This window comes from Myotis brandtii, unplaced genomic scaffold, assembly GCF_000412655.1.
Source record: "Myotis brandtii unplaced genomic scaffold, ASM41265v1 scaffold1612, whole genome shotgun sequence".
NCBI lineage: Eukaryota > Metazoa > Chordata > Mammalia > Chiroptera > Vespertilionidae > Myotis > Myotis brandtii.
The window spans coordinates 805,212-832,516 of NW_005355890.1; the positions used below are offsets into that span (position 1 = coordinate 805,212).

Here is a 27,305-nt window from a genome sequence, read left to right on the forward strand (position 1 = left end):
TTCAGGCAGGCCCACATGGATGCACAATGGCCCACACGGATGCATGCAGGCCTGCAGGTGGCATGATGATTACAGTACATGGACGTACGCAGGCCCACATGGATGCACAATGGCCCACATGGATGCACAATGGCCCACATGGATGCATGCAGGCCTGCAGGTGGCATGATGATTACAGCGATTGAATGAATGGCTTCTTCCCTGCCCCACCCGTTCTCCACTGGGCTCCACAGCCTTCCTGCCTGGGAGAAGCTCCAGGCTCTGGGTGGCAGTACGCCTCCCACAACTCCCTGCCTTGTTCTGGACCATTTCCTTAATTCCTTCCTCATTGCATTCCTACTTTTGGCCTGATGCTGAGCTCATGTCCCTTTTCTTACACATTTTTGGAAGTGGATTCCTCTTTTAATTTCTTTGCCATAACCTTGGTGATTTTTAGCTTTCTGGAATGTGAGTATCACTTTTAATTATGTTGTGAATTTTTAGAGTATTGGAATGCTGCCTTAGCTTTTGTAAAATGCATCCAATATTTGTCTTATTAATAATCTGTATCCTGTGGTTATCTAGCCCAAAAGCTATTATTGACTAGAAGTGATTTGAATGAGCTTTTTCATTTTTTAAAAATTATTTAAAACTAATTTTATGAAGAAATTAATGAATGGGGTAAATACTTTTATATGTTATTGCTAAAATGTGTTCAAAGAAAGCAATATCTCATAATCCAATAACTTTGAAATGTTTCCAATGTAAGTTTTTATTCTGGTTCCACGCTCAATTAGAGGTACCTACAACAGACTACAGACAAAAACAATTAGGAAGGGCTCAATAAAAACAATAAAATAGGAAATGTTCAGTCTTGTAGCTCTCATACAAGTTATTAAATCTTAATTTCAGTCCTAATATTAAATGATAAAAATCCCTAATTCATATGAGATACTCAGTTTAAAATAAGACTTCAGGCTTGGATTATAACTAACTTCTAAAATTTTTGAAAATGCTGCAACAGTAGTCTATCAGATTAAACTTCTGGGTGTGCAGAGTCTTCCAGAAGATTGAGCATATTTTTGTGAGGACAGGGGAAGAAACAGGACAAAGAAATGGAAAAGCCAAAACCAATAAGCCCCAATAGGTCGGAGATCCCGGTGGGGGAGGCAGAGAAGTCTACCTTGTTACAAACAGGGACAGCGGGGTGGGATGCAGGAGGCGGCCTTACCTCAGCAGAGGGGCTAGGTCCACAGTGTCAGGGCTAGGGTCTGGGCGGCCCCGGAGGAACGCTGGCTCTCTTAACCATAGCTGCTACTATACTGCTTTAAGGTCTCCTGGTGGCAATCCTCAGCCCTTTGTTGCTGTGGAAGGCTCTATGAGTGCAGGGCGGGGCTGCTCAGGTGGAGGTGAAGCAGCGATGACTCCGCTGGCTGACTCCTAAACCCTGTGCCTTGACCCTTCTCTGGGGAAGTGATGCCAGCACTATTTAAGGTATTAGGGCTTTTGCTGTACTGAGACCTAAACTGGCCCAGAAACTGGGGGGTGATCTCACATGCACTACTCTTGAGAGATTTCTGGGTGTTCTGGAGATAAACAATGTCGCCCCCCTCCCACCTGGGGCTTGGGGTGTCTCCAGGGGTAGGATTCTTGGGACCTGTAGCCATGGGAAGGGTCATCTGAATCCGAGCACACCGCCTCCTGCAGAGGCAGCCTCTTGGCGGGCTTCTTTTTCTTTCTTCTAAGGTTCTCCTGTCTCAGCTCCCGGAGGTTGGTGGTGCCAGCTTCTCTGACTGGCCACGTAAGTAAACTTGAGTTCTTCATGCCCACATCTTCCCTAGAGAGACAGAATCAGGGTCACCATGGTCTCCACGGCTGCTGTGTCTACAGAGAGATCCAAGCCAAGAGATAACAGGTGTGGGCGAGGGTGTGGAGAAAAGGGAACCCTAGTGCACTGTTGGTGGGAATGTAAATTGGTGCAGCCACCGTGGAAAACAGTATAGAGCAGGGGTCCTCAAACTACGGCCCGCGGGCCACATGCAAATACAAATATTGTATTTGTTCCCGTTTTGTTTTTTTACTTCAAAATAAGATATGTGCAGTGTGCATAGGAATTTGTTCATAGTTTTTTTTAAACTATAGTCCGGCCCTCCAACGGTCTGAGGGACAGTGAACTGGTCCCCTGTTTAAAAAGTTTGAGGACCCCTGGTATAGAGGATCCCCCAAAATTAAAAATGGAACTGCCATGCCCTAGCCGGTTTGGCTCAGTGGATAGAGCATCAGAATGTGAACCAAAGGGTTCCGGGTTCGATTCCCATCAAGGGCACGTACCTCAGTTGCAAGCTCCTCCCTGGCCTGGGCCCTGGTCGGGGTGTGTGTAGGAGGCAACCAGTCAATGTGTTTCTCTCACATCGATATTTCTCTCTCTTTCCCTCTCTCTTCCACGCTCTCTAAAAATTAATGGAAAAATATTCTTGGGAGAGAATTTAAATAAATAAATAAATAAATAAATAGTCAATGTTAGTATTTTAAAAAAAAATGGAACTGCCTTATGACCCAGCAATTCCACTTGGGTATTTGTCCAAAGAAAATGAAATCACTATCTTGAAGAGATATCTGCACTGTTATGTTCATGGCAGAATTATTTACAATAGCCAAGACATGGGAGCAACCTAAGTGTCCATCGATGGATGAATGGAATATATATATTATTCGGCAGTAAAGAAAGAAATCTTACAATTTGCAACCACTTGAATGGAATTTGAGGGTATTTTGTTAAGTGAAATGTGTTAGAAAAAGACAAATACTGCATAATCTAGTGGTCGTTGCCAGGGTGGGGAAAATGGAGAGGTACCAAAAAAACACAGAGAAAATATACTGGACAATTTATTTATCCAGAAATGTCTTTCAAAGAAGACGTCTTGGGAACAAAAACCTTGACTTCACTCAGCCATGCCAGCATGGCAGACCATTTGAGAACTGGCTTTTTCAGAGCCCTCAGGGTAAGTTAAGACACCAGCTGCCTGGTGTTTGTTAAACCATATTTTGTTCCCATAATCAGCATCTGCCACCTTGACCACCAGCCTTCATTCTGAAAAACTTTGACTATGGTTGCTTTCAGATCCTTTTGGAAATTGTCAAGAAAAGTTAATAGGATGGGAAAATTTTTTAGTTATTTCTAAACAGAAAATTCCATCGATCAAATCCCTCTTCAAAGGAGCAAGATTTACCACATGTGATACTTTTCAAAGATCAGCTCAAAAACTCTGGAGGTAGTTTCCAAGAAAGATGAAAAAACTGGCTTGACTATTTCATACCCATTAGGATAGTTATTATCGAAAAGAAAATAAATAAAACTGAAAAATAACAAGTCCTGGCCAGGACGTAGAGAAACTGGAACCCTATGCACTGCTGGTGGGAATGTAAAATGGAGCAGCTGCTGTGGAAAGCAGTAGGCAGTCCCTCAAAATGTTAAAAGTAGAACTACCATGTGACCGGCAATTCCACTTCTGGTTATATACCCACAGAATGAAAGCAGGGCCTCCCCTGTTCATAGCGGTTTTACTCACAATAGCCATGAGGTGAAAGCAACCCCAGTGCTCAGAGACAGAGAGAGAGAGGTAAACAAAATATGGTTTACACATACAATGGGACATTGTTCAGCCTTAAAAAGGAAAGGAAGTCTAGCATTTGCTTCAACATGGATGAACCATGAGGGCATTGTGCTAAGTGAAACAAGCTAGTCACAAAAGGACAACTGCTGTATGACTCCACTTATGTGAGGTTCCCACAGTAGTCAAAATCATGGAGACAGAAAGTAGGATGGTGGTTGCCAAGGGCTGGGGAGAAAAGATGCCTTGAATCCTTACAAATAAAAGGAGAATAATTCCTTCATCTTCATGACAGAAGTCAGAATGCTTTTCTGAAAGGTCAGCAAAATAGTGTTAGATTTGAGATTAGAACCAGATAGACAAATAACCTGGAGGTAAAAGGTGTGACACTGAATAAAGAATAACCATGGAACCACAGTTTAAGCAATAAGTTGCCCACCTCTGCTTCCTCCCGAATTCTTAGAGATCATGAATCTCAACCTAGAAACTGATTAAAGGTGCAAAGATATGAATAAAATTCAGGAAGTAAAAAGTGGGGTCCACTTACACTTTGGGATCCTCCTGAATTGGGGGTGACTTTATATGAGAGCAAGAGAGAGCATACTTGTTCTGGCTGATCTTTATAAGTGCATTTCGTGGGCAAAATTCCTGTAATAATACAAAAGAGTAACTGAGAGATGTCCACAGTTCAGATGTAATTTTATTCCAGCTCAGCCCATTGTAATAGCGACTAGCCATTATCCTATTTAGAGTGATACTTAAGAGTGCAGTTTAGATACAGAGCCTCACTTGATAATTACATGCTGAATAAAAGTCATTGTTGAGTCCTCTCTGTCATTCTCCATGTCCTGGATCATTTGCCAAGTCCAGCCACATACGATGCAGTGGGTGCGCACACACACGCACACACACACACATCCTCTCACATAACCACCGTCCTATCTTTATTTCGGCCTTGGCCATCTCTTTCCTGGGCTTATAAGCTGTCACCACCGCCCCTTGATGAGCGCCGACCATCAGCCCCATGAGTCTCCCAGCATCTCCATCAGAACTGTTTTCAGCGTCCATGCCCTGACCATGCCACACCCCGGGGACGTGTCATCCCTGGATTTGCTTCCTCCTTTCCTGCCTGCAAGACATCCCACAGCAGCGCCAGCCGGTGCCCTTCCAGGCGGGGGCCCCTGTGCTTTCGTCGAACAGCCCCAGGAAAGCCCATTTCTCTCAGGCTTTCCTGGGTTGATGAGAAGGCACCCTTTCTCCCCCTTGTCTGTCAGGTTGCATTCAGTGCCTCTGGGCCCACTGGCTCAGTTGCTGTTTGCTCACGGCCTTCAATCCAGAATTGACTGGATGTTTTATTCTGCATAGCAGCAGGCAGACGCAGAGGGCGAGCGTGCAGCCTGTGAGCGGACCTCCTGGTGCCTGCCTGTTCCACGCCCGTGTGTGATGACCTTTCTGCTTCGGTTTCCTTGTCCGAAGACAGGGTGACTGGTCCCACTTCACAGTGTTCTGGGCTCTCAGCGGTCCTCTGCGGGCCACGCACTTGGAGCAGGACCTGTGGCGCATACTAAGGCCTAATAAAGTCAGCGTCTGTGATTCCATTTGCTCCTATTTGCTCACCAGTCTCTTTTCCAAGCATAGTAAGCAGTCCATCCAAGCAAAGTTATTCCTATTAGAAACATCATTTCTTCAAACAATTTGAAAAGCAATTGTGAGAACCTTCTCTTCCCCAGGGGCTGTCATGGTGCAAAGGTGCCCAGGCCACAGCTCCCGCACTGAAGGAGGTGGGAGCTGGCTGGCAAGGAAGCCGGTGTGGGAAGAGGGAGGACAGTGGGCGGGACCCCGAGGGCCTCGGCGGGGGGGCACAACGAGGCAGAAGCTGCTTCATGGAAAGAAGATGGAAGGCCGTCCAGGAGGAGCGGAAGCCCAGGGGCAGGAAAGGCCGCTGTGTTCCAGCTCACAGGGCAGCCAGAAACGTGCCGGTCAAGCCCCGCTTTTTTTCTTTTCCTTTTTTCCTTTTTTTCCCCTTTCTTTTCTTTTCTTCTTTTTAAAATTTTCAGTTACTGTTTACATTTACTATTATTTTGTAGTAGTTTCAGGTGCACAGCATAGTGGGCAGACAATTCTACACTTTATAGAGTGACCCCGATATTTCCAGTCCTCGCCTGGCACCGTACAGAGTTACTACAATATTACTGACGATGTTCCCTGTGCTGTACTTCACATCCCCAAAGCTGCACTTTTTCTTGAGGTTGATGAGAAGTGTGTGGGGGTGGGGAGGGGGGGGACATCAGGCAGGCAAATGATATCATCAGATTCATAACTGATAAGGATGTTTTCTGAAACTTTTAGGACAGATCCATTGGGAGGACCGGCAGGAGAGCATCAGGCAGGAGCATCCTGAGCATCAGCATCAGTGAGAGTGAGAGCAAGAGCGAGAGCGAGAGCTGTAAGGACAGGAAGGACCCTCATGAAGCCAAGGGAGCTCCCAGGCAGGAGGCAGGGCGGGGGTCCAAAAGGCCGTCCCGTGGAGGAGCAGGGAGGCCGTGGCTCCAGTAGTAAGGGCAGCTTTCGTGTCTTGAGTGGGCAGAATCCAAACCGCAGGGGGAGTGGATGCAGCCGGGAAATCGTTTCTTCAGGACACCTGGCAGGGCCAGGAAAGCGCTAGGTGCGGCCCGCAGAGAGGGGGTGAGGGAGCGGCTCCTGCTGGCGACGCAGCCCTTTTCCAGACGCAGTCCTACTTACTCTCCGGTTGTTACACTTCAAAACCGTGTAGAGTTTATCTTCGGCCACATCCTGATTCGGAAGTGCTATGACAATGGCAGGGACATAGAAGTCAAATCCATTGGGTGTCACAATCTTGGCAAATACATAATCTCCAACCTGTAGATGAGAACATGCTTCATAGTAAACACTTGGCTTATAGGCCTTCTAGACAGTATTAATATAAGCGTGTTTTAAAACACCCAGGGTTCTAAATTTCAAATACATAATTTTTTCTCAGAAAGAGCCAATAGTTCCACAATTCCTGCACTCATTGGCCACCCTGGAATGCAGTGATTGGCTTGAGGAAGCCCCACTGCAGCAGGGCCTGGGAGGGGTCTGGAAACATCCTCCAGGACAGGTGGGAGGGGCCTGCAGGGCCTCATATGAAGACCCAGGGGAGAGGAACACAGGCCTGCTCGCAGTGCTCGGAGCACACGGAGGACTCCGTGGGTAAAGGGACATGGAGATCGCTTCCAGCGGACAGGAAGTCCTGGGCAGGGACACAGCTGCTGGGCACTTGTCAGATGGACAGGATCCCACCCGGAGGAAATACGCTGACATGCGCCTGGGTCTGGCAGGGGAGGTGGGGCCACACGACCAGGTGCCCCTGAAAGTGTGCTCCCTCGGTGCTTTCCCTCCACTCTCTCCAAAACCCACGGCACTGCAGTTCTGGGGCTTTCTCGCTACTCTCTGGCCTGGCTGTCAAGGAAGCATGACCTCTGCCCTTGCTTCAAAACTATTTAGCCCGGCCGGTGTGGCTCAGCGTTGACCTATGAACCAGGAGGTCATGGTCTGATTCCCGGTCAGGCACATGCCTGGGTTGTGTTCAATCCTCAGTAGAGGGCATGCAGGAGGCAGCCAATCAATGATTCTTATCATTGATGTTTCTATCTCTCTCTCCCTTTCTCTCTGAAATCAATAAAAATATATTTTTTAAGAAAAACTATTTAATATAGTTTGCAGTTATAGTTTCAAGAGCACCAACAGACTCAGCAACTCCCTTCCCTGACCATCTATGGCCTGTAAAGTGGCCAGTGCAGTCCTGAGCTATACACCAGGCAGTTAGCAGATCAGGATCATGAACAAAGAAATCTCCAGGCAAGTGACCATAGAAAACAGGCCATTCCTCTTCCAGACCAACCAGAGCGCAGCGAAGGGCCTAGCACGGCAGCCTGTCCTCAGAGCGCTGGGAACGTGAAAGGGTTCGGGAACAGGTGCTGGAGCCGGTACCTGGAGCAGCGGGCAGGGCATGGCGCCCCCCACAGGCGTGATGAAGGTGGTAGGCACCACCTTGGTGTCTCCGTACCTGAAGTTCACCAGTGCATGGGTGGGGCTTATGCACTTCTTCACGACCCCTGGAAGGAATCAAAGTTAAGATACGATAGGAAGACAAGGAAAGCCTGTCGCCTTGGGCTGCCCCTCCTGTGGGCTGGCTAATTGTCACACTTTGCCTCTTGGACGACTCACCAGATGGCGAGGGACGCCTCCGGGGGGGGGCCTGGGGTGCAGACTGCAGGCGGGGAAGGGCATGCTCTGGTCTGGACACCACGGAGCTGGGGCCAGAGCATGCGCAGCTCACCCACCCAGCGTCACCAGCAACCATCTCAGAAACAGACACCCTCTTCCTGGACACCCTACCATCGGCTTCCTCATGTATCTGTTTTAGCCACACTCCCTTCTGTAAAGCTCAGATATGAAAACCAGTGCTGTTCAATTGTGAGTGAAAAGGAAATGCGCACTCCCCTCACCAGCTTTTCATTAATGTTAGATCAATGAAAAGCCCGCGAGGTTGAGCACATCCCACAGCTTCCCTAAAATCTACAACCAAAACGGAGAAAACAGGAACCCAGACGTTTCCTTGCCTTGTCGTTCTCCTCAGAGAGCTGGGTACAACCAGAAAGGAAAATGCCACGCTGGGTGCACACGTGCTGTCATTTAGCCGAGATGAATGCATGTTCCCGTCATGCGCGGGTTATACGTATCAGGGGAGCTCTGAGCAGGACACGCCCTGGCAGTGGCAGCTGCCAGGACCTCTGCTCTGAGACAGAAAGTGCACGTCCCGTTGGGCCCCGCCCGCTCCCAGGCGGCCTTGGCCAAGCCCCAGGCCCTGGACGTGCCAGGAGACTGCCGGGTTTCATTCTGAGTCTATGTCTTTTGTATGAAATAACCAAAGAAATGGAAACCTTTTTAAAACAACACACACACACACACACACACACACACACACACGAAAACCAGCTTTCCACCGGGTGTGCTTTCTTATCAAACTAAATGTTCAACTGGATTTTGAATTTTCTTTACACATTACTCACACATTGCCTACCATCCATGGACTACTCTTTTAGTTAGAAAAACAAGCAGCACTTTTTGAAGGAATTTCTGTTATGAAAACAGTGCAGGACCACTCCTGGTTGAAGAGAACCCTCCATGCCTCACCCTCTCCTCGGTTCAGGACTGGGCTCAGCCTGGGAGGCTCCTCATGCCCCGGCCTTGGGGGCTTTAGCAGGATCTGGTCTGAAAGCAGCAGGCATTGTCCAGTTTCTTGCCTACAGTGAGCAGCTGGGACGGAGGCTGCATGGCCCACATTCTAAACCAGTGATGGCGAACCTTCTGAGCTCGGCGTGTCAGCATTTTGAAAAACCCTAACTTAACTCTGGTGCCGTGTCACATATAGAAATTTTTTGATCTTTGCAACCATAGTAAAACAAAGACTTACATTTTTGATATTTATTTTATATATTAAAATGCCATTTAACAAAGAAAAATCAACCAAAAAAAATGAGTTCGCGTGTGGCCTCTGACACGCGTGTCATAGGTTCTCCATCACTGGTCTAAACCATTCATTCTCTGCCTTTTACACAACAGTATGCCCAACCTGCCCTAGGTGGTTGGACCCAACTTTTCAGTATGTTACTATAATCTCTTTTAGTTCCTTCATTCTCTTTTCCTCTGTGTACATTCTCTGCAGAGGTGGCCTTTGCCCACCTCCCACAATTAGAGTGCTTTCTATGGCCTAACTGTAGAACCACCCTTGCCGGTGACACCCTCTGGCTGTGTCCTCGACCTGCAGGACCCTACGCGGCCTGTCGAGCTAGGGCTCGGCCTCTGCTCTGGCTCCTTCTCCATCTAATTAAGGAGTTGCCAGCATTTCCACGTCCCGATCCAAGACCAGCTTCCAACCTTCGGCTTCCCAACATCCCGCTTTCCTGTCCTCAGCCCCTGGTTCTGACATGTCCCGAAGAACTATTTCAGGGGCCTGGCCTTTGTTCTGTGGGTCTTTTCTCCTGAAGGCAGCTTGGTGATTGCAGTCATTGTCCTGGGTATGAAGGGGCTCCCCACCTGGGCCTGAGGGCTCTCCTGCATTCAGGCTAGGAAACGGACACACCCCTATCGAGGCCCTCAGCAAAACTGTTGGCCATGCTCAGCAGTTCCAGGACTGGAGAAATGGTCTAAGCATACAGCGTAGCCCAGTTCATTTGGCTAGAGATGCAGAAATAGTTCTTACTCTTTGCTCCAAACGGGAATTTCTCAGGCTGGAGACTGGATATATATATTTTTTTAATCCCTGGCTGTAAGAACCTTCTGATATTCACAGTCCAGTCAATTCCATCTCCTGCAAAAGGCAATCACTTTGCCCACCAGTAGCCTTCCCACCACCTGCCCCAATGCACTGGGTGTCACCCTACACAGCCATTCACCATATTCTTGTCTTCTTTAATTTTAGAGGTTTTCCATCTAGCAAACTGTGATTTTTGCCTTTTTGAGTTGCTGTTAATGTGTGTGTTTTTTAATGAGGGGGGGGGAGAGAGAGAGAGAGAGATAGAGAGAGAGAGAGAGAAGAAGGAGGAGGAGGAGGAGGAGAAGGAGGAGGAGGAGGATCAGTTGAAACCGGAGACCCAGGTATGTGCTGAGTTGTGAACGTTTTGAAACTGCAAGCACTCCCTCGTCCCCCAGAGAAGATGAGGGGTGTTCATATCTCCCAAGAGGAGCTCTCCGGTTGGGTGACAGGCTGGTAATTAACACTTCCCAATTTACAACATGCTGTACATTATCGTATCTAACCTACACAACAGTCTTATGGGTTTTAACTGTTCTGAACCCCATTTGGGAAGATAAGGCATCTGAGGCTCAGAGAACTGCCCATGGCTGGTAGAGGAGAGAGGCAGCCCTCACACACATGAACAGGGTTTTCCGGCCTCTGTCCCTACGCCTGAGACAGTACTCAGGCCTTTTCTCCCATTGCCACGTGTGGCAATCTCGCAACCCAGACGTCTCACCACTGTGACTCCTGAGGTGAAATGCTGCTCCTCACTGAACGGCAGGAAGGATGACCCCATTCCCACACATAAGGACTAAAAATATGCCACGTGCATTCGGCCTCAGGACTTTGCACCGCTGTTCCCTCCGCTTAGAACTCTCTTCTTCCAGGTAAGCTCACGGCCCGCCCCCGCTCCTCCAGGCCCTCACTCACTCATCACCTTCCCCGGCAGCTCTTCATGGGCCACCATAGTTAGAATTGCTCCTTTCACCTCGAGCCCTTCGTGCTGGATTTCTCTCTATAGCACTGTATCTGACACACTACATATGTATCCGGTTGCTTGTCCGTCTCCCTCACTAGAATGTAACCTCCATGAAGATAAGAATGTCCATCTGTTTGCTCACCACACGAGCTTGCACATCACTTTAGGAATATTACATACACGGAATACAGTAGATGTGCAGTAAAGATTTGTTTACTATACAAATGAGGGATTAAAGTAAATGTATTTTCTGGCTATCCTTCCCTCCCCGCAAATTGTGGGGAGAAACCCATCACTATTTCATTTTAGAAGTGGAATATCTTAGTACAGCTATGAAATCTCAATGTTCTAGGGCAGTGATGGCGAACCTTTAGAGCTCGGCGTGTCAGCATTTTGAAAAACCCTAACTTAACTCTGGTGCTGTGTCACATATAGAAATTTTTTGATATTTGCAACCATAGTAAAACAAAGACTTATATTTTTGATATTTATTTTATATATTTAAATGCCATTTAACAAAGAAAAATCAACCAAAAAAATGAGTTCGAGTGTCACCTCTGACACGCGTGTCATAGGTTCGCCATCACTGCTCTAGGGAAAGCGCAGTTTGAGAACCGCTGGTCCCCTCCCCGATAGCACATCCTTTAACAAAGCAATCTTACAAAATAATATATCTACCTGGGAAATAAAAGCCATTTGCGTCACATCTTGCAATAACCCTCTGGCCTTTGAGGTGATGCAATTTTTTGGATTTGATTTTCTTTGTTGAATTTCCTTGAAATTTCTGTGGCTAAAAAGATAAAAGATTATAAATGAAAGGAAAGTCAGTGCAGACAGTGAAAGTCGCAGGCCCAGGTGTCTCAGGACTCAGAGGGGAGTGCGGGTCATGCATGCGCTGTGCACTGTCTCTGGGAACTTCCTGCTCTCCGCTGCTGGGAACAGGCTTTCACCCAACTGACCTGCGAGTCTTGCTGCCTAAACATAATCAGATTTTTTAAAACAAAACCAAACCAAAAAAGCCAACCTTTTCCAGAGAATTGAAACTGGATCCAGAGTCTTACAACATAATATTCAACACATCATTATACAATCCAAAATGCAACAGACAAAAAAAGCAAGCCAATATGACCAGTTCTCAAGGTATGAGGCGATCGATAGATCACAATACTGAGATGACCCAGGTGTTGTAATGATCAGATAAACACTTAAACCAGCAATTATAGTCCAAGACATGAAGAAAATACCTTTGAAATGAATGGAAAATGTTTTCAGCAGAGAAATAGAAACTATAAAAACTATAAAAATAACAAAATGAAAATTTTAGAAGTAAAAAAATAATATCTGGAAGGGCTTAATAGTAGAATTGATATGACAGAAGAGACAAATCAACAGAAATTATTCAATCTGAAGAACACAGAGGAAAAGAGGGGTTTTAAAAATGAACAAGGCCCTTCCTATTCCAGATGCCCCTTCAAAGCCCAGCCCAACCCAGTTATCTCTCGCTGGGCAAACTTACCAGGCAGATTCAGAAAAAGCAGAGGTGTATCCTTACGACGAATATTATCCAGCCATTTATATCTGACTAGAGGCCTGGTGCACGGATTTGTGTACCGGTGGGGTCCCTCGAGGAAAAGAGGGGTTTTAAAAATGAGCAAGGCCCTTCCTATTCCAGATGTCCCTTCAAAGCCAAGCCCAGCCCAGTTCTCTCTCGCTGGGCAAACTTACCAGGCAGATTCAGAAAAAGCAGAGGTGTATCCTTATGATGAATATTATCCAGTCATTTATATCTGACTAGAGGCCTAGTGCATGGATTTGTGTACCGGTGGGGTCCCTCGGCCTGGCCTGCACCTCTCTCAATCCGGGACCACTCAGGGGATGTTGGACTGCCGGTTTCGGCCTGATCCCCGCAGGCCAGGCGGAGGGACCCCACCGGTGCATGAATCTATGCACCGGGCCTCTAGTATGCATATAAGATATTTGGTTAATCTCTTCCCACCCTCCCCCTTCCCCTCGTCCCTCTGAGATTCATCAGTCTGTTCCATGTTTCCATGCCTGTGAGTGGAGCGTCTGCCCTGTGGTGGTCAGTGCGCAGCCTAGCTACCGGTTGAATGGTCGAACGGTCAAACAGTCGAACGGTCGCTTAGGCTTTCATATATAGAGATATATACTGATTAATGGTTATCCAAGGTGAGGGTGCAAACAGATGGACTGCAAATGGGCATGAGGGGTCTCTTTGGGGTGATGGGAATGTGCTAAAACTGGATTGTGGTGGTGGTTGACAGCTCAGTCAATTTTACTAAAAATCACTGAGTTAAAATAGGTTGAGCTTTATGTTGTCAAATTAATATTTCTATAAATCTGTGGTGGTTTTTTTTAAAGGAAGTAAAAATAGACAGCCATTTATTTATGGTTTGCTCCTAGAAAATGCTCACATTATTTTACATACAGTGGGCTATGGAGTGAATGAGTATAGAAGCTTTAATAAACTAACAAAATAGAAACAGACTCATAGAGAACAGACTGACAGCTGTCAGAGGGGAGGCGGTGGGGGGCTGGGTGAAAAAGGTGAAGGGATTAAGCAAAGAAAAATACCACCTCATAGACACAAATACCAGTATGGCGATTACCAGAGGGAAAATGGGTAGGGGGCGGGGGGAGTAGAAGCTGGTAAAGGGGGGGATAAATGGTGATGGAAGGGGACTTGGTTTGTGGTGGTGAACACACAATACAATAGACAGATGATGTATAATAGAATTGTTCACCTGAAGCCTATATAATTTTATTAACCAATGTCACCCCAATAAGTTCAATAAAATTTTTTTAAAATTTAAAAAAAGAAATAGGAAGAAAAAGATAAACCAAATAGGCCTTTTCCTTCAAATCACTACATTGCAGAAACTGGAGATTTTCCCTACTAGATTTTTAAAAAAAACATTTTCCCTTCTCAACTATTAATTTATTAATTCTTGGGTTTCTTAAAGAAATTAGTCCTCCTCAATCTGACTGCCCAGCAACATCATTCTCCAGCTTCTCTTTGCAGACAGTCAAGTGTCCCTCTTCTCCATGAAAGAAAGCCAACAGCAGGTGTTTTCACATGCATTTTGAGGTTACTTTTTTGCAATGCTATGGTTATACCATAAATAAAGTGTTAAATGCATATTTTATGAGTTCATCTACGGGACTCCACTTAAGCAAATCTCTAATTTATGAGGCGATTGACTATAAAATTTAAATAACTTCAGGTGGTCTCCACACCATTTGCTCTTGGCCATTATTCATTCCAGTACAGTTAGGATATGAGTGGGCCCACCTCCAGGGCGCCTGCTGCGACTGGTGCAGCGTCAATCATTTGGGCCTGTTTGGACACGCTGCACAGGTTCATTAGAACTAGTGGGAGCCTGGCCGATCTGCTGGGAGATGAACACTGGGAGCCAGGTCCTCAGAAGTGAAGAAGTGGGAACCAAGGGGTGGTCTCTTGAAGGAACTGTGGGATATGATCCAATGTCGGCCTATGCAGACACGGACGAAATGCCAGATGAGCACTACCCTTTTGTTTATGATGTTCCCATTTAGCCGGATTTTGCTTGGGTACCTCCATTCTATTTTTACTAATGCAGTCAGTATGTCAGAGGACAGTCGACATCACTGGTATATGGCGAATGTCAGCTGCTTGTTCCTGGCCTGTCACACCTTCCACGGGAGATTCAGAATGACCGGCAGTCGGAAATGGCCTCAAAGGGAGGAGCCTGGGCCAGGCGGCAGGAGGGGCCGGACCAAGTGCTGCCTGCTGGCTGTGGGACTTTGGGCAACTTTTTACCCTTCCTGAGAGTCAGTTTCTGCAAATGCAAAACGAGGGGATAACCTAAGTGCTCTCTAACGCCCGTAGCTCCACGCCTTTGTCCAGGAGATTCCAGCCTTACTAGGCCTTCCTGTACTGCAGGGACCACTGTCAGCCCTTGTGTAAACTGTCTGCAGTTTTTACAGTTTGAGGGAAATGTACCAGCCAGGACTATGACCGTGAGTAGCACGGTCATCATACCCACAGAGATGCCCAAACCACAGTCACGTAGGATCCACATAAAGTTTCCCACAGACCCACGTAAAGCTTCTAATTACTGATAGAATTTAGAATCTTGAGAATCTGGAACAAGATGAATTAAATCATTGTTACTTAAAAACCTTTACCTAAAGGTAAACTTCCATGAAGGTTACCTTTCCATAAAGCTAACTTCTACAGCCACCTGCTTCAGGCCACCAGGATTCACAGCCAAGACCGATCGACCCGGGAGGCACCTGCCGGTGGCCACGGAGCCACCAGACAGCCTCTCTGCCTCCAGGCAGATAACAAGTGTTCTTCCAGACAGATGACCACATTGACCCAGAAAGGTCTTTTCCCATTTAGATCTCATCAGTATAACAGGGAAGCCATGAAAAGGACCTACGCCTAGATACATTCAAGATTCTAAATGAGGGTAATCACATAACTAACTTACCTAACCCCTCTTTCCTCCAGATTCCAAATATTGATTTGGTTCTCTCAATATCCTTGCCGGCTGCTTCCGGAGGGGCGAGGCCCTGGGAGGCAGGTCAGAGGGTGTGGGGGGGACAGGCTGGGCACTGGCTCTGCGCGCCTCCCGCCCTGTCTCTCCAGCTCTACTCCCTGCTCAGGACCAGTGCTGCCGGGACCCCAGCAGCACTACTTCCTGCCGCCCCTTCAACTCTCTGCTCTCGCCATTGCTGGGGCCTCAGACCCCGGGGCTGCCTTAGCCCTACCTCCACCTCTGCAGGAAGTCCCTTCACTAACATTTCTTCACGTGGACCAACTGAATGGGAGTCTGTTTCCTGCCTGGACCCCACTGAGAAGGCCTCCACGTGGCTCTCCAGATGCGGAGGTCGGTGGCCAGCCCACACCTGCTCAGGGTAGAGCCATGACTGTGGAAGAGAGACCCCGGGGGCAGGAGAGAGCTGAGGGCCAGCAGCGCATCTCCAGCGGGGGTGCCTCGGGCGTCAGCAGGAAGAGACAACCTGGCTGGGACTTTTGTCACCTCGGGGATCCCTAGAGCTGATCCCACCTTTCCACTCCGAACATCAGATACTAGACGGCAACTCTGTAGATAATATGGAGGGTTTGTGGGCGGTTTCCTTCCTTCCTTTTGATTCCCTTCAGTGGCTGGTGTCCCTGAGCAGGATTTTCTCAATCATGAGGTGAGCACTTCTCTTTGGCTCCCTCTCTGTCCCATCAGGGCGCCTCATGCTTCTCTGTACAGAGGGACACTGGTCACTGTAAAAGGATGGACTACAACGCAAGAATGACAACGGGCCCGATTATTATTGGAAACAAAGATAACAAACTCTACTTATTCTGACTTCATTTTATACAATCCCAAGAACTTTCCCTTTAGTCTCCCCAACTAATTTTCTCCCGTGTGGAATAAAAGTCACAGCCCAACGTGATGTTTTCAAGTCCAAGGTCTCTCTTCCTTCCTTCATTCTCTCGGTCTCACCTCACCCAGTCTCACCATATCCTCCCTCCTGTGCCTTTTCCTACCACTCTTTTTGAGGAAGCCGCAGACTCCAGCTTCCTTGCCAGTCACAGCCCTGAGAAGTACGTGCACCCAGCTGTGTGAGGACACCCCCAAGGCCTCTCCTGGGCTGCTTACAGCTCAACAAGACTTTCTGCCTCCGAATTTTCCAAGGAGGTCGGGTTTCCAGGTGCAGAGAGCCCCCTGGGTCCTCCTGGGCCTGGAAGCTGTGGGGTTTGCCCTGGAGCACACCGTGTTTACTGAGGAAATGCTGTAGGAAGTGTGGCTGGGGCTCCTTAGACTGGAAGGTTAACTGTGATTCAGATGCCTTCTCCTGTTCCCACCTCTGAAAGCTCAGGATTGGCCAATGAGGTGAAGTCTGCAACCATGGCAACAAGAAGTGCTAGTGAGGGAGTTTTCAGGGGAATTTAAAATTTCAGTCTCATGACTTTCATTATGTGGTCACACTCAAACATCCTGTACTGCAGGGACCACTGTCAGCCCTTGTGTAAACTGTCTGCAGTTTTTACAGTTTGAGGGAAATGTACCAGCCAGGACTATGACCGTGAGTAGCACGGTCATCATACCCACAGAGATGCCCAAACCACAGTCACGTAGGATCCACATAAAGTTTCCCACAGACCCACGTAAAGCTTCTAATTAGATAGAATTTAGAATCTTGAGAATCTGGAACAAGATGAATTAAATCATTGTTACTTAAAAACCTTTACCTAAAGGTAAACTTCCATGAAGGTTACCTTTCCATAAAGCTAACTTCTACAGCCACCTGCTTCAGGCCACCAGGATTCACAGCCAAGACCGATCGACCCGGGAGGCACCTGCCGGTGGCCACGGAGCCACCAGACAGCCTCTCTGCCTCCAGGCAGATAACAAGTGTTCTTCCAGACAGATGACCACATTGACCCAGAAAGGTCTTTTCCCATTTAGATCTCATCAGTATAACAGGGAAGCCATGAAAAGGACCTACGCCTAGATACATTCAAGATTCTAAATGAGGGTAATCACATAACTAACTTACCTAACCCCTCTTTCCTCCAGATTCCAAATATTGATTTGGTTCTCTCAATATCCTTGCCGGCTGCTTCCGGAGGGGCGAGGCCCTGGGAGGCAGGTCAGAGGGTGTGGGGGGGACAGGCTGGGCACTGGCTCTGCGCGCCTCCCGCCCTGTCTCTCCAGCTCTACTCCCTGCTCAGGACCAGTGCTGCCGGGACCCCAGCAGCACTACTTCCTGCCGCCCCTTCAACTCTCTGCTCTCGCCATTGCTGGGGCCTCAGACCCCGGGGCTGCCTTAGCCCTACCTCCACCTCTGCAGGAAGTCCCTTCACTAACATTTCTTCACGTGGACCAACTGAATGGGAGTCTGTTTCCTGCCTGGACCCCACTGAGAAGGCCTCCACGTGGCTCTCCAGATGCGGAGGTCGGTGGCCAGCCCACACCTGCTCAGGGTAGAGCCATGACTGTGGAAGAGAGACCCCGGGGGCAGGAGAGAGCTGAGGGCCAGCAGCGCATCTCCAGCGGGGGTGCCTCGGGCGTCAGCAGGAAGAGACAACCTGGCTGGGACTTTTGTCACCTCGGGGATCCCTAGAGCTGATCCCACCTTTCCACTCCGAACATCAGATACTAGACGGCAACTCTGTAGATAATATGGAGGGTTTGTGGGCGGTTTCCTTCCTTCCTTTTGATTCCCTTCAGTGGCTGGTGTCCCTGAGCAGGATTTTCTCAATCATGAGGTGAGCACTTCTCTTTGGCTCCCTCTCTGTCCCATCAGGGCGCCTCATGCTTCTCTGTACAGAGGGACACTGGTCACTGTAAAAGGATGGACTACAACGCAAGAATGACAACGGGCCCGATTATTATTGGAAACAAAGATAACAAACTCTACTTATTCTGACTTCATTTTATACAATCCCAAGAACTTTCCCTTTAGTCTCCCCAACTAATTTTCTCCCGTGTGGAATAAAAGTCACAGCCCAACGTGATGTTTTCAAGTCCAAGGTCTCTCTTCCTTCCTTCATTCTCTCGGTCTCACCTCACCCAGTCTCACCATATCCTCCCTCCTGTGCCTTTTCCTACCACTCTTTTTGAGGAAGCCGCAGACTCCAGCTTCCTTGCCAGTCACAGCCCTGAGAAGTACGTGCACCCAGCTGTGTGAGGACACCCCCAAGGCCTCTCCTGGGCTGCTTACAGCTCAACAAGACTTTCTGCCTCCGAATTTTCCAAGGAGGTCGGGTTTCCAGGTGCAGAGAGCCCCCTGGGTCCTCCTGGGCCTGGAAGCTGTGGGGTTTGCCCTGGAGCACACCGTGTTTACTGAGGAAATGCTGTAGGAAGTGTGGCTGGGGCTCCTTAGACTGGAAGGTTAACTGTGATTCAGATGCCTTCTCCTGTTCCCACCTCTGAAAGCTCAGGATTGGCCAATGAGGTGAAGTCTGCAACCATGGCAACAAGAAGTGCTAGTGAGGGAGTTTTCAGGGGAATTTAAAATTTCAGTCTCATGACTTTCATTATGTGGTCACACTCAAACAAACTTGGGTTTGCTACACATTTTCAAAACCCTCCTGGGGGTCTTAATAAGTAAGAGACGGTTTCATCCTCTCCAACTTATAATCATTAATCAAAATTCTTGTCCTTTCCTAAAAGGATTTAAAATGAGGCTCTATTAATATACGAATCAGTAAACAGGACTTGCGTCTGTGATGAATTTCACTCAAGGACCCCACAAGGCCTTACAATCTTGAGCTCTAGTCCCAACCAACGTTTTCTCTGGCCGAGACCTTTTTCACTCTGGTCAAGACCTATTAGTGGGTTGTGAAATTGATCTGTGGGGTCTGACCAAAATGGAATGAAAAGTATCTCAGAATACATCACACACGGTAAGGAGAAGTATCATTTTAAGAAAATAATAGACAAAATCTTCCATTGCAGAGGGCCATGCAAAGAATGGAAAGAGCTCTGAAGATAAGCTGCCAAATATGACCCCTCATTCATTACCTATAGACAACAGTCCTGGGACACAGGGATACCCCCTTGGACAGACAGTGGGGGCTTTGGGCACCCTGTGTAAGGACAGGGCAGTAAAGGGAGAGCCTTAGCCCCTGACCAAGAAGGGGGCAAGAGTAGACCCATTGATACCATTACACAAACTAAATGTCTCCTCTCACTCTGGTTCACTCTCAAGTTCCCACCATCGCTTTCTCCTCTCCTGCCCTACAAAGATCTTGAAGCACTGATCTTCACTTCCTATATTTACTTCTGTGACTTCTACTCACACCTCTACCCACTGTAAACTAGCTTCTGCCCCCACACTTCCATGAAATTATCCTGGCTAAGGCCATGAGTGACCCCCCTCTTGCCAAATGAAATGGCTTGCAGACATCCTTCTGTGTGACTTTTCACGACTCCTCAGGGATGGCCTTCCTCACGGAGAGAGCGATCTGGACACTGAGGTGGCGGGCGCACCCTGTGCTGCACGCGTCCGAGCGCACCAGGTGTGGTCTCACAGCCGTTTGCAGTGGGCGCTGTGATTTTTCTATCTTAAGTGAGGAAATGAGGCGTGGAGGGCCTGGCTGTCACGCAGCTAGAACGCGGCAGCGCTGAGACTGCGTTCAGGTCTGTCCCACTCCAGGTCCAGGCTCTTGCATCCGAGCTCCCTACCCTGGGCCGCCTGCTCCTCTAACTTCCCTGCTTCTGGCACCCCACTGTCTGCTCTTCTTCTCAACACCTCAGATGATCTGCAGATAAACCTCCCTAACTTAGATTTCTCTGCCAAGCTCCAAACATGTGCTGCCTTTGGCCTCTCACTTGGGCACCCCATGGACATCTGAGAATCAAGGGGACCTAAAGTGACTTACCTTTCCCTGAAATTATGTTTTACCCATTTTTTCATTTATTAATTCAAATATCTATGTGTTCCTACAAGGTACTCATGGCACTGGGAGTATCCAGCACACAATGGACAAAAGCCCACCCTTATTCCATTAGGAGAGACAGATCATAAAGAAATATACGATGTCAGGCAGTAAAATGAGCTGAAGAAAACAATGTGGGAAGGAGTTAGGGAATGACAGGGGTTTAGATGGCTGTCCAGGGAACACTGTGGCCCTGAGAAGCAGGGGCAGTATGGAAGTGGTTGACAGTATCTCTGTCTCCCCAGTTGTCCAAGACAGGAATCTGTGGGCACCCTCGCCTTTACCCCTGGCTTGCCACACACATGCACTTTCCACAAGTCATGTTCCTGTTACCTATTCCCTCCCCACTCTCAGGCTTGGCTCAAGGACTCAACGCCTCTCAGGGGAATGCTGCACCTGGTTTTGGCATTTCCCCTCTACATTGGTTCTCATCTTGCTGCCAAAAGAATCTCTCCAAGACACAGATTTTCTAACATCTTCCACTTGCTGAAAACCCGTCCCTGGGAATTCATTTCCTATAGGCACCTATAGGCCTTGGTCCTAGGAGAGAATTCCAGGTTCCTCATATTCTAGTGTCATCTTCCCTTTTTGTCTTGTCTCCCGCCCCCGGGGAGCCCACCCCTGGGGAGCCCACCATATTATTCCCACCTCCATGCCTTTTCACAGACTATTTCTTTCCCTCAGAACATTTCTCACACCACAACCCTTACACATTCTTCCAGACCAAACTTAATTACCCCTCCATGAAACTTTCTCCAGCTCCCAGTCAGAACTGTTCACTTTTTCCCATCTGCTAGTTGCTCTATGGGTATGCCTTTGTTGCCACATCTATAATAATCTTATATAAGGATCTGGGTTTCATTCATTCAATAAATATTTGCTGAGTGCTTGCCGTGTGCCAGACACCATTCTCAGTGCTATGGATGCAGCTATAAAGAAGGCCAGACAAGGTCTAGGCGCTCACGGAGCTTATGTTCTATTCCAACATGTCTCCTCCACTAGGCTGGGCCCAAGTCCTCAGTGCAGTTAACAAGCCCCCACTGTGCACCCAGTGTAGAGAAGCACCTTGCGAGGCCCCAAGGAGAGAGAGAGAACAGCCAGCCCAACTGTGTCAAGCACGGAATCTAGTCTAGGTTAGGGAGTGAACAAATATTTTTAGATGAAGAAATTATGGAAATTATATTTATCCCCACACTGTGGCTAAGGGAAATAAACAAACTGAACAATTAACTTATATCCCATAAAGAATGAGCTTCTGATTCCCACGATTCTAGATAAATTCATCAGAACACAGTCTTTATTCTGAACCACAAGTCTTCCTTTCACTCCGTCAGCAACACTTCCCATTTTTAAATGTAATGTGACGTAGAGCATGAAGAGTGCTGCCGAATCCTGCTGTTAGGCAGCGGTTTCTCCACAGTTCACCACAGGAAGGCCCATCATTTGGGACCTGCAATGCTCTGTCTCCCAGCTAAAGGGAGGGAGGATTCGATCTGTGGGTTTAGGTACTTCTAATACCTAGAGTAGTGCTTGGCACCTTATAGGGACTAAAAAATATCTCAATGAATAAAAGAAAGAACAAACAGAGAGGAAGCCGCATGATGAAAAAGAGTTCCTTGGAAAAAAAACCAAGATGGTGGCATAGGTAAACACCGGAGATTGCTGCTTAGCACAACCACTTCAAGAATACAACTAAAAGATGGAATGGACATCATCCAGAACCACAGGAAGGCTGGCTAAGTGGAAATTCTACAACTAGAAGGAAAGAGAAAAGCATACCGAGACTCAGAGGAGCTGCGGTGGGGAAGTAAAGTACAGAGGTACAGAGGTGCATGCGGAGAGGGCTGGTGGCTGAGGACACGGTTGTCATTTTCAATTGGGAGGGAGTCTCAAGCTCTGAGCTCCAGTTCCAGGCGAGTCTCTGGGGATCCAGACTCATACGGGAGAAACGGGACTGTCTGGCATCGGTCGGAACTTGAGGGCAGCTTTCTCTTGAAGATGCTTGCAGTGATTGCCGGGACACTGAGAAGCAGGGCCTCTGAGGGCAGCCATAGTGCTTGCTCCGCCCTGTTGATCCCCTGAGACCCCTGCCCCGCCCAAGCTGTGCGCTGGCTTTTGAATATGAAAGGCCTGGCCCTTTGCAATCTGAAAATTACCTAACAAACTTGCAGCTGGCCCAAGGCCCCAGGGCAACTCGCATTGCTTCACAGCTGAGCTCCTGCTGGGTAGCCTCAGAACAATGTGGGAAGGAGTTAGGGAATGACAGGGGTTTAGATGGCTGTCCAGGGAACACTGTGGCCCTGAGAAGCAGGGGCAGTATGGAAGTGGTTGACAGTATCTCTGTCTCCCCAGTTGTCCAAGACAGGAATCTGTGGGCACCCTCGCCTTTACCCCTGGCTTGCCACACACATGCACTTTCCACAAGTCATGTTCCTGTTACCTATTCCCTCCCCACTCTCAGGCTTGGCTCAAGGACTCAACGCCTCTCAGGGGAATGCTGCACCTGGTTTTGGCATTTCCCCTCTACATTGGTTCTCATCTTGCTGCCAAAAGAATCTCTCCAAGACACAGATTTTCTAACATCTTCCACTTGCTGAAAACCCGTCCCTGGGAATTCATTTCCTATAGGCACCTATAGGCCTTGGTCCTAGGAGAGAATTCCAGGTTCCTCATATTCTAGTGTCATCTTCCCTTTTTGTCTTGTCTCCCGCCCCCGGGGAGCCCACCCCTGGGGAGCCCACCATATTATTCCCACCTCCATGCCTTTTCACAGACTATTTCTTTCCCTCAGAACATTTCTCACACCACAACCCTTACACATTCTTCCAGACCAAACTTAATTACCCCTCCATGAAACTTTCTCCAGCTCCCAGTCAGAACTGTTCACTTTTTCCCATCTGCTAGTTGCTCTATGGGTATGCCTTTGTTGCCACATCTATAATAATCTTATATAAGGATCTGGGTTTCATTCATTCAATAAATATTTGCTGAGTGCTTGCCGTGTGCCAGACACCATTCTCAGTGCTATGGATGCAGCTATAAAGAAGGCCAGACAAGGTCTAGGCGCTCACGGAGCTTATGTTCTATTCCAACATGTCTCCTCCACTAGGCTGGGCCCAAGTCCTCAGTGCAGTTAACAAGCCCCCACTGTGCACCCAGTGTAGAGAAGCACCTTGCGAGGCCCCAAGGAGAGAGAGAGAACAGCCAGCCCAACTGTGTCAAGCACGGAATCTAGTCTAGGTTAGGGAGTGAACAAATATTTTTAGATGAAGAAATTATGGAAATTATATTTATCCCCACACTGTGGCTAAGGGAAATAAACAAACTGAACAATTAACTTATATCCCATAAAGAATGAGCATCTGATTCCCACGATTCTAGATAAATTCATCAGAACACAGTCTTTATTCTGAACCACAAGTCTTCCTTTCACTCCATCAGCAACACTTCCCATTTTTAAATGTAATGTGACGTAGAGCATGAAGAGTGCTGCCGAATCCTGCTGTTAGGCAGCGGTTTCTCCACAGTTCACCACAGGAAGGCCCATCATTTGGGACCTGCAATGCTCTGTCTCCCAGCTAAAGGGAGGGAGGATTCGATCTGTGGGTTTAGGTACTTCTAATATCTAGAGTAGTGCTTGGCACCTCATAGGGACTAAAAAATATCTCAATGAATAAAAGAAAGAACAAACAGAGAGGAAGCCGCATGATGAAAAAGAGTTCCTTTTCAGGGCGAAGGAGTTAATTCACCTTCAGTCTTCTTGAGTCTTGGGTACCTGCAGGACATCTAGGGGAGGCACCCCAACAGACAGCCACACATTTGGAGGCATCAGATGGTGCCTCCCAAGAAAACACTAAACAATACTTGAGGAAGTAAATTTTTAAAAAATAAAAACAAAAAGCTATATATGTAAATATATATATATGTACATATATATATATTATAAAACAAAATAAATAAAAATGATAAGTACATGATAAAAAGTTTGCATTCTGAACAAAAGAAATAGCTTTCTACACTGAAGGAGGAAATGTCATTTTTGAGGGGGGGAAATAAAATTAAATAAAAACAAACACATACAGGAATCTAGAACAGCAACTACAGAATATCAGGCAAAACAAATATCACTCAGCAAAGATTGAAACAAAATATGATGGATCTCAAAGGTCAGTGCTTTGGGTGTAATTTTAACACTGTCCTTGGGTGAAAATTCAATAGAACTCAGTAAGGTTTCAGATGAACTATTCCAGGTCTATCATAGCCATCTGCAGTCAGAAAAGGGGTGTTATACTTGCAACAGTATTTAGAGCCCCAAAATGTTCCTGCCCTCTGATCTAAGGATCCCACTCCTAAAAATTTATCCTAATAAATTAAACTATGTGCACCACAGAAATCATTAAAACAGGATGTGAAAGGGAAGAAAACTGGAAAATAAGCTAACTGTCCAACATTCAGTGAAGAGTTAAATAAATCAGTGTATATATATACACACACATCATGAAATGTTATATAACCACAAAAATACCAATCTCATGACTCCGTCAAAACAAAGAGAAAGTATATGAGATAATGCTAAATTAAAAAGCAGAAGATAAAATGATTATGGACACTCTGACTTCATCTATGTAAAAAATATATTCAAGGAGGAAAAAAACTAGAAGAAAAAGATTCAAAGGGGTAATTAATAATAAAGCACTCCTATAATAAATTATCCTTCCTTTTTACAAGCTTTGTTTTATTAATAATAATTGCTAGCACTTAAAGTGGACTTTTAATACTAAGTTCTTTAAATGCTCATTTTACTCTCATAATAATCCTCTGAGGCAGATACTACTAATACTCCTATTTTATAAGTAAAAATACTAAACTTTAGAGATAAGAGAAGGCTAAAGGAGTTCAGTACCACTAAACTAGCACTGCAAGAAATGTTAAAGGGATTGCATTAAGAAGAAGAAATAGAGAAATAGAGGAACATAGGCATAAAGAAAAAATGGCAATAAACAAGTACCTATCAATAATAACCTTAAATATAAATGATCAAATGCTCCAATCAAAAGACATAGGGTAGCTGAATGAATACAAAAACATGCCCCGATTATATGCTGTCTACAAGAGACCCACCTCAGAACAAAAGAGTCACACAGGATGAAAGTGAAGGGATGAAAAAAAATATTCCGTGCAAATGGAAACGAAAAAAATAAAACTGGGGTAGCAATACTCATATCTGACAAAACAGACCTGAAAATAAAGCTATAAAAGAGACAAAGAAGGTCACTACATAATACTAAAGGGATCACTCCAACAAGAGGATGTACCCCTGGTAAACATATGCACCCAATATAGGAGCACCCAAATATACCCAGAAAATCTTGGTGGACTTTAAGGGAGAGATCGACAGCAATACAGTCATAGTAGGGGACTTTAACAACCCACTGTCATCAATGATAGATCTTCCAGACAAAAAAATCAACGAGGCAACAATAACCTTAAATGACACACTGGATCAGATGGATTTAACTGATATCTTCAGAGCATTTCACCCAAAGCAGCAGAATATACATTCTTCTCAAGTGCACATGGGTCATTCACAAAGATAGACCACTTGTTAGGACAGAAAATAAGTCTTAACAAGTTCAAGAAGATTGAAATTGTATCAAGTATTTTCTCAGACCACAATGGCATGAAATTAGAAATCAGCTACAATAAACACACTCAAAAACAATCAAATACATGGAGGCTAAATAACATGCCAGTAAATAATGAATGGGTTACCAGATAGATCAAAGAAGAAATAAAAAACATCCTGGCCCTATCTGGTTTGGCTCAGTGGACAGAGCGTTGGTCTGCATAACAGAGTCCCGGGGTTGATTCTGGTCAAGGGCATGTACCTTGGTTGCAGGATCCTCCCCAGCCTGGGCCCTGGTCAGGGCATGTGCAAGAGGATACCAATCGATGTGGTTCTCTCATATTGATATTTCTCTCTCTGTCTCCCTCTCTCTTCCACTCTCTCTCAAAGTCAATAGAAAAATATCCTCCAGTGAGAATTAAAACAACAAACAAACAAACAAACAAACAAACAAACAAAAAACATTCTGGAAACAAATGCAAATGAGCATATAGCAATCCAAAAATCTATGGGACACAGTGAAAGCATTCCTGAGAGGGAAGTTCATAGCACTACAGGCCTACCTCAAAAACAAAAAACAAAACAAAACAAAAAATAAACAAGAAAAACTGGTAATAAGTTATCTAACACTACTACAACCTAAAGAATTAGAAAGAGGACAACAAGAAAAGCGCACGGTAAGCAAAAGGAAGGAAATGATAAAGTTCAGAGCAGAAAAAATGACATAGAGACAAAAAATACAAAAGATCAATAAAACCAAGAGCTGGTTCTTTGAAAAGATAAACAAGATTGATGAACCTCTAGCCAGGTTCATCAAGAAACAGAGAGAGGACCCAAAGAAACAAAATCAGAAATGAAAGAGGTGAAGTAATACCTGACACCACAGAAATACAAAGGATTATTTGAAAAAAATACTATGAACGACTTTATTCCAACAAACGGGACAACCTGGCCAAAATAGACATATTCCTAGAAAAATCCAACCTTCCAAAACTCGATCAGGAAGAATCAGAAAACCTGAATAGGCCAATAACTACTGATGAAATTGAAGCAGAAAAACAAACAAACAACAACAACAACAAAAACAACCTCTCAGCAAACTAAAGCCCTGGTCTGGACGGTTTCACAGGGGAGTTTTACCAAATATTCAAAGAACTAACCCTTATTCTCCTCAAACTATTCCAAAAAATCCAAGAGGAAGGAACACTTCCAAATTCTTTCTATGAGGCCAGCATTACCCTAATTCCATAACCAGATAAAGACACGACAAAGAAAGAGAATTACAGGCCAATATTCCTGATGAACATACATGCTAAAATCCTCAACAAAAGATTAGCAAATTGGATCCAGCAATACAT

At 46.3% G+C, this 27,305-nt stretch overlaps 1 protein-coding gene across 1 annotated transcript in view; it reads right to left on the minus strand.

Annotated features, from left to right (window-relative positions):
• Nucleotides 1-731: 731 nt before the first annotated feature.
• Nucleotides 732-27,305, minus strand: part of VWA3B (von Willebrand factor A domain containing 3B) — a 151,194-nt gene continuing 124,620 nt past the window's right edge. The window contains 7 exon segments of the mRNA XM_014536417.1: nt 732-1,380; nt 1,383-1,464; nt 1,597-1,816; nt 4,138-4,238; nt 6,333-6,470; nt 7,584-7,708; nt 11,552-11,663. Coding sequence (XP_014391903.1) covers nt 1,307-1,380; nt 1,383-1,464; nt 1,597-1,816; nt 4,138-4,238; nt 6,333-6,470; nt 7,584-7,708; nt 11,552-11,663 — 852 coding nt within the window. The 3' untranslated portion in view covers nt 732-1,306.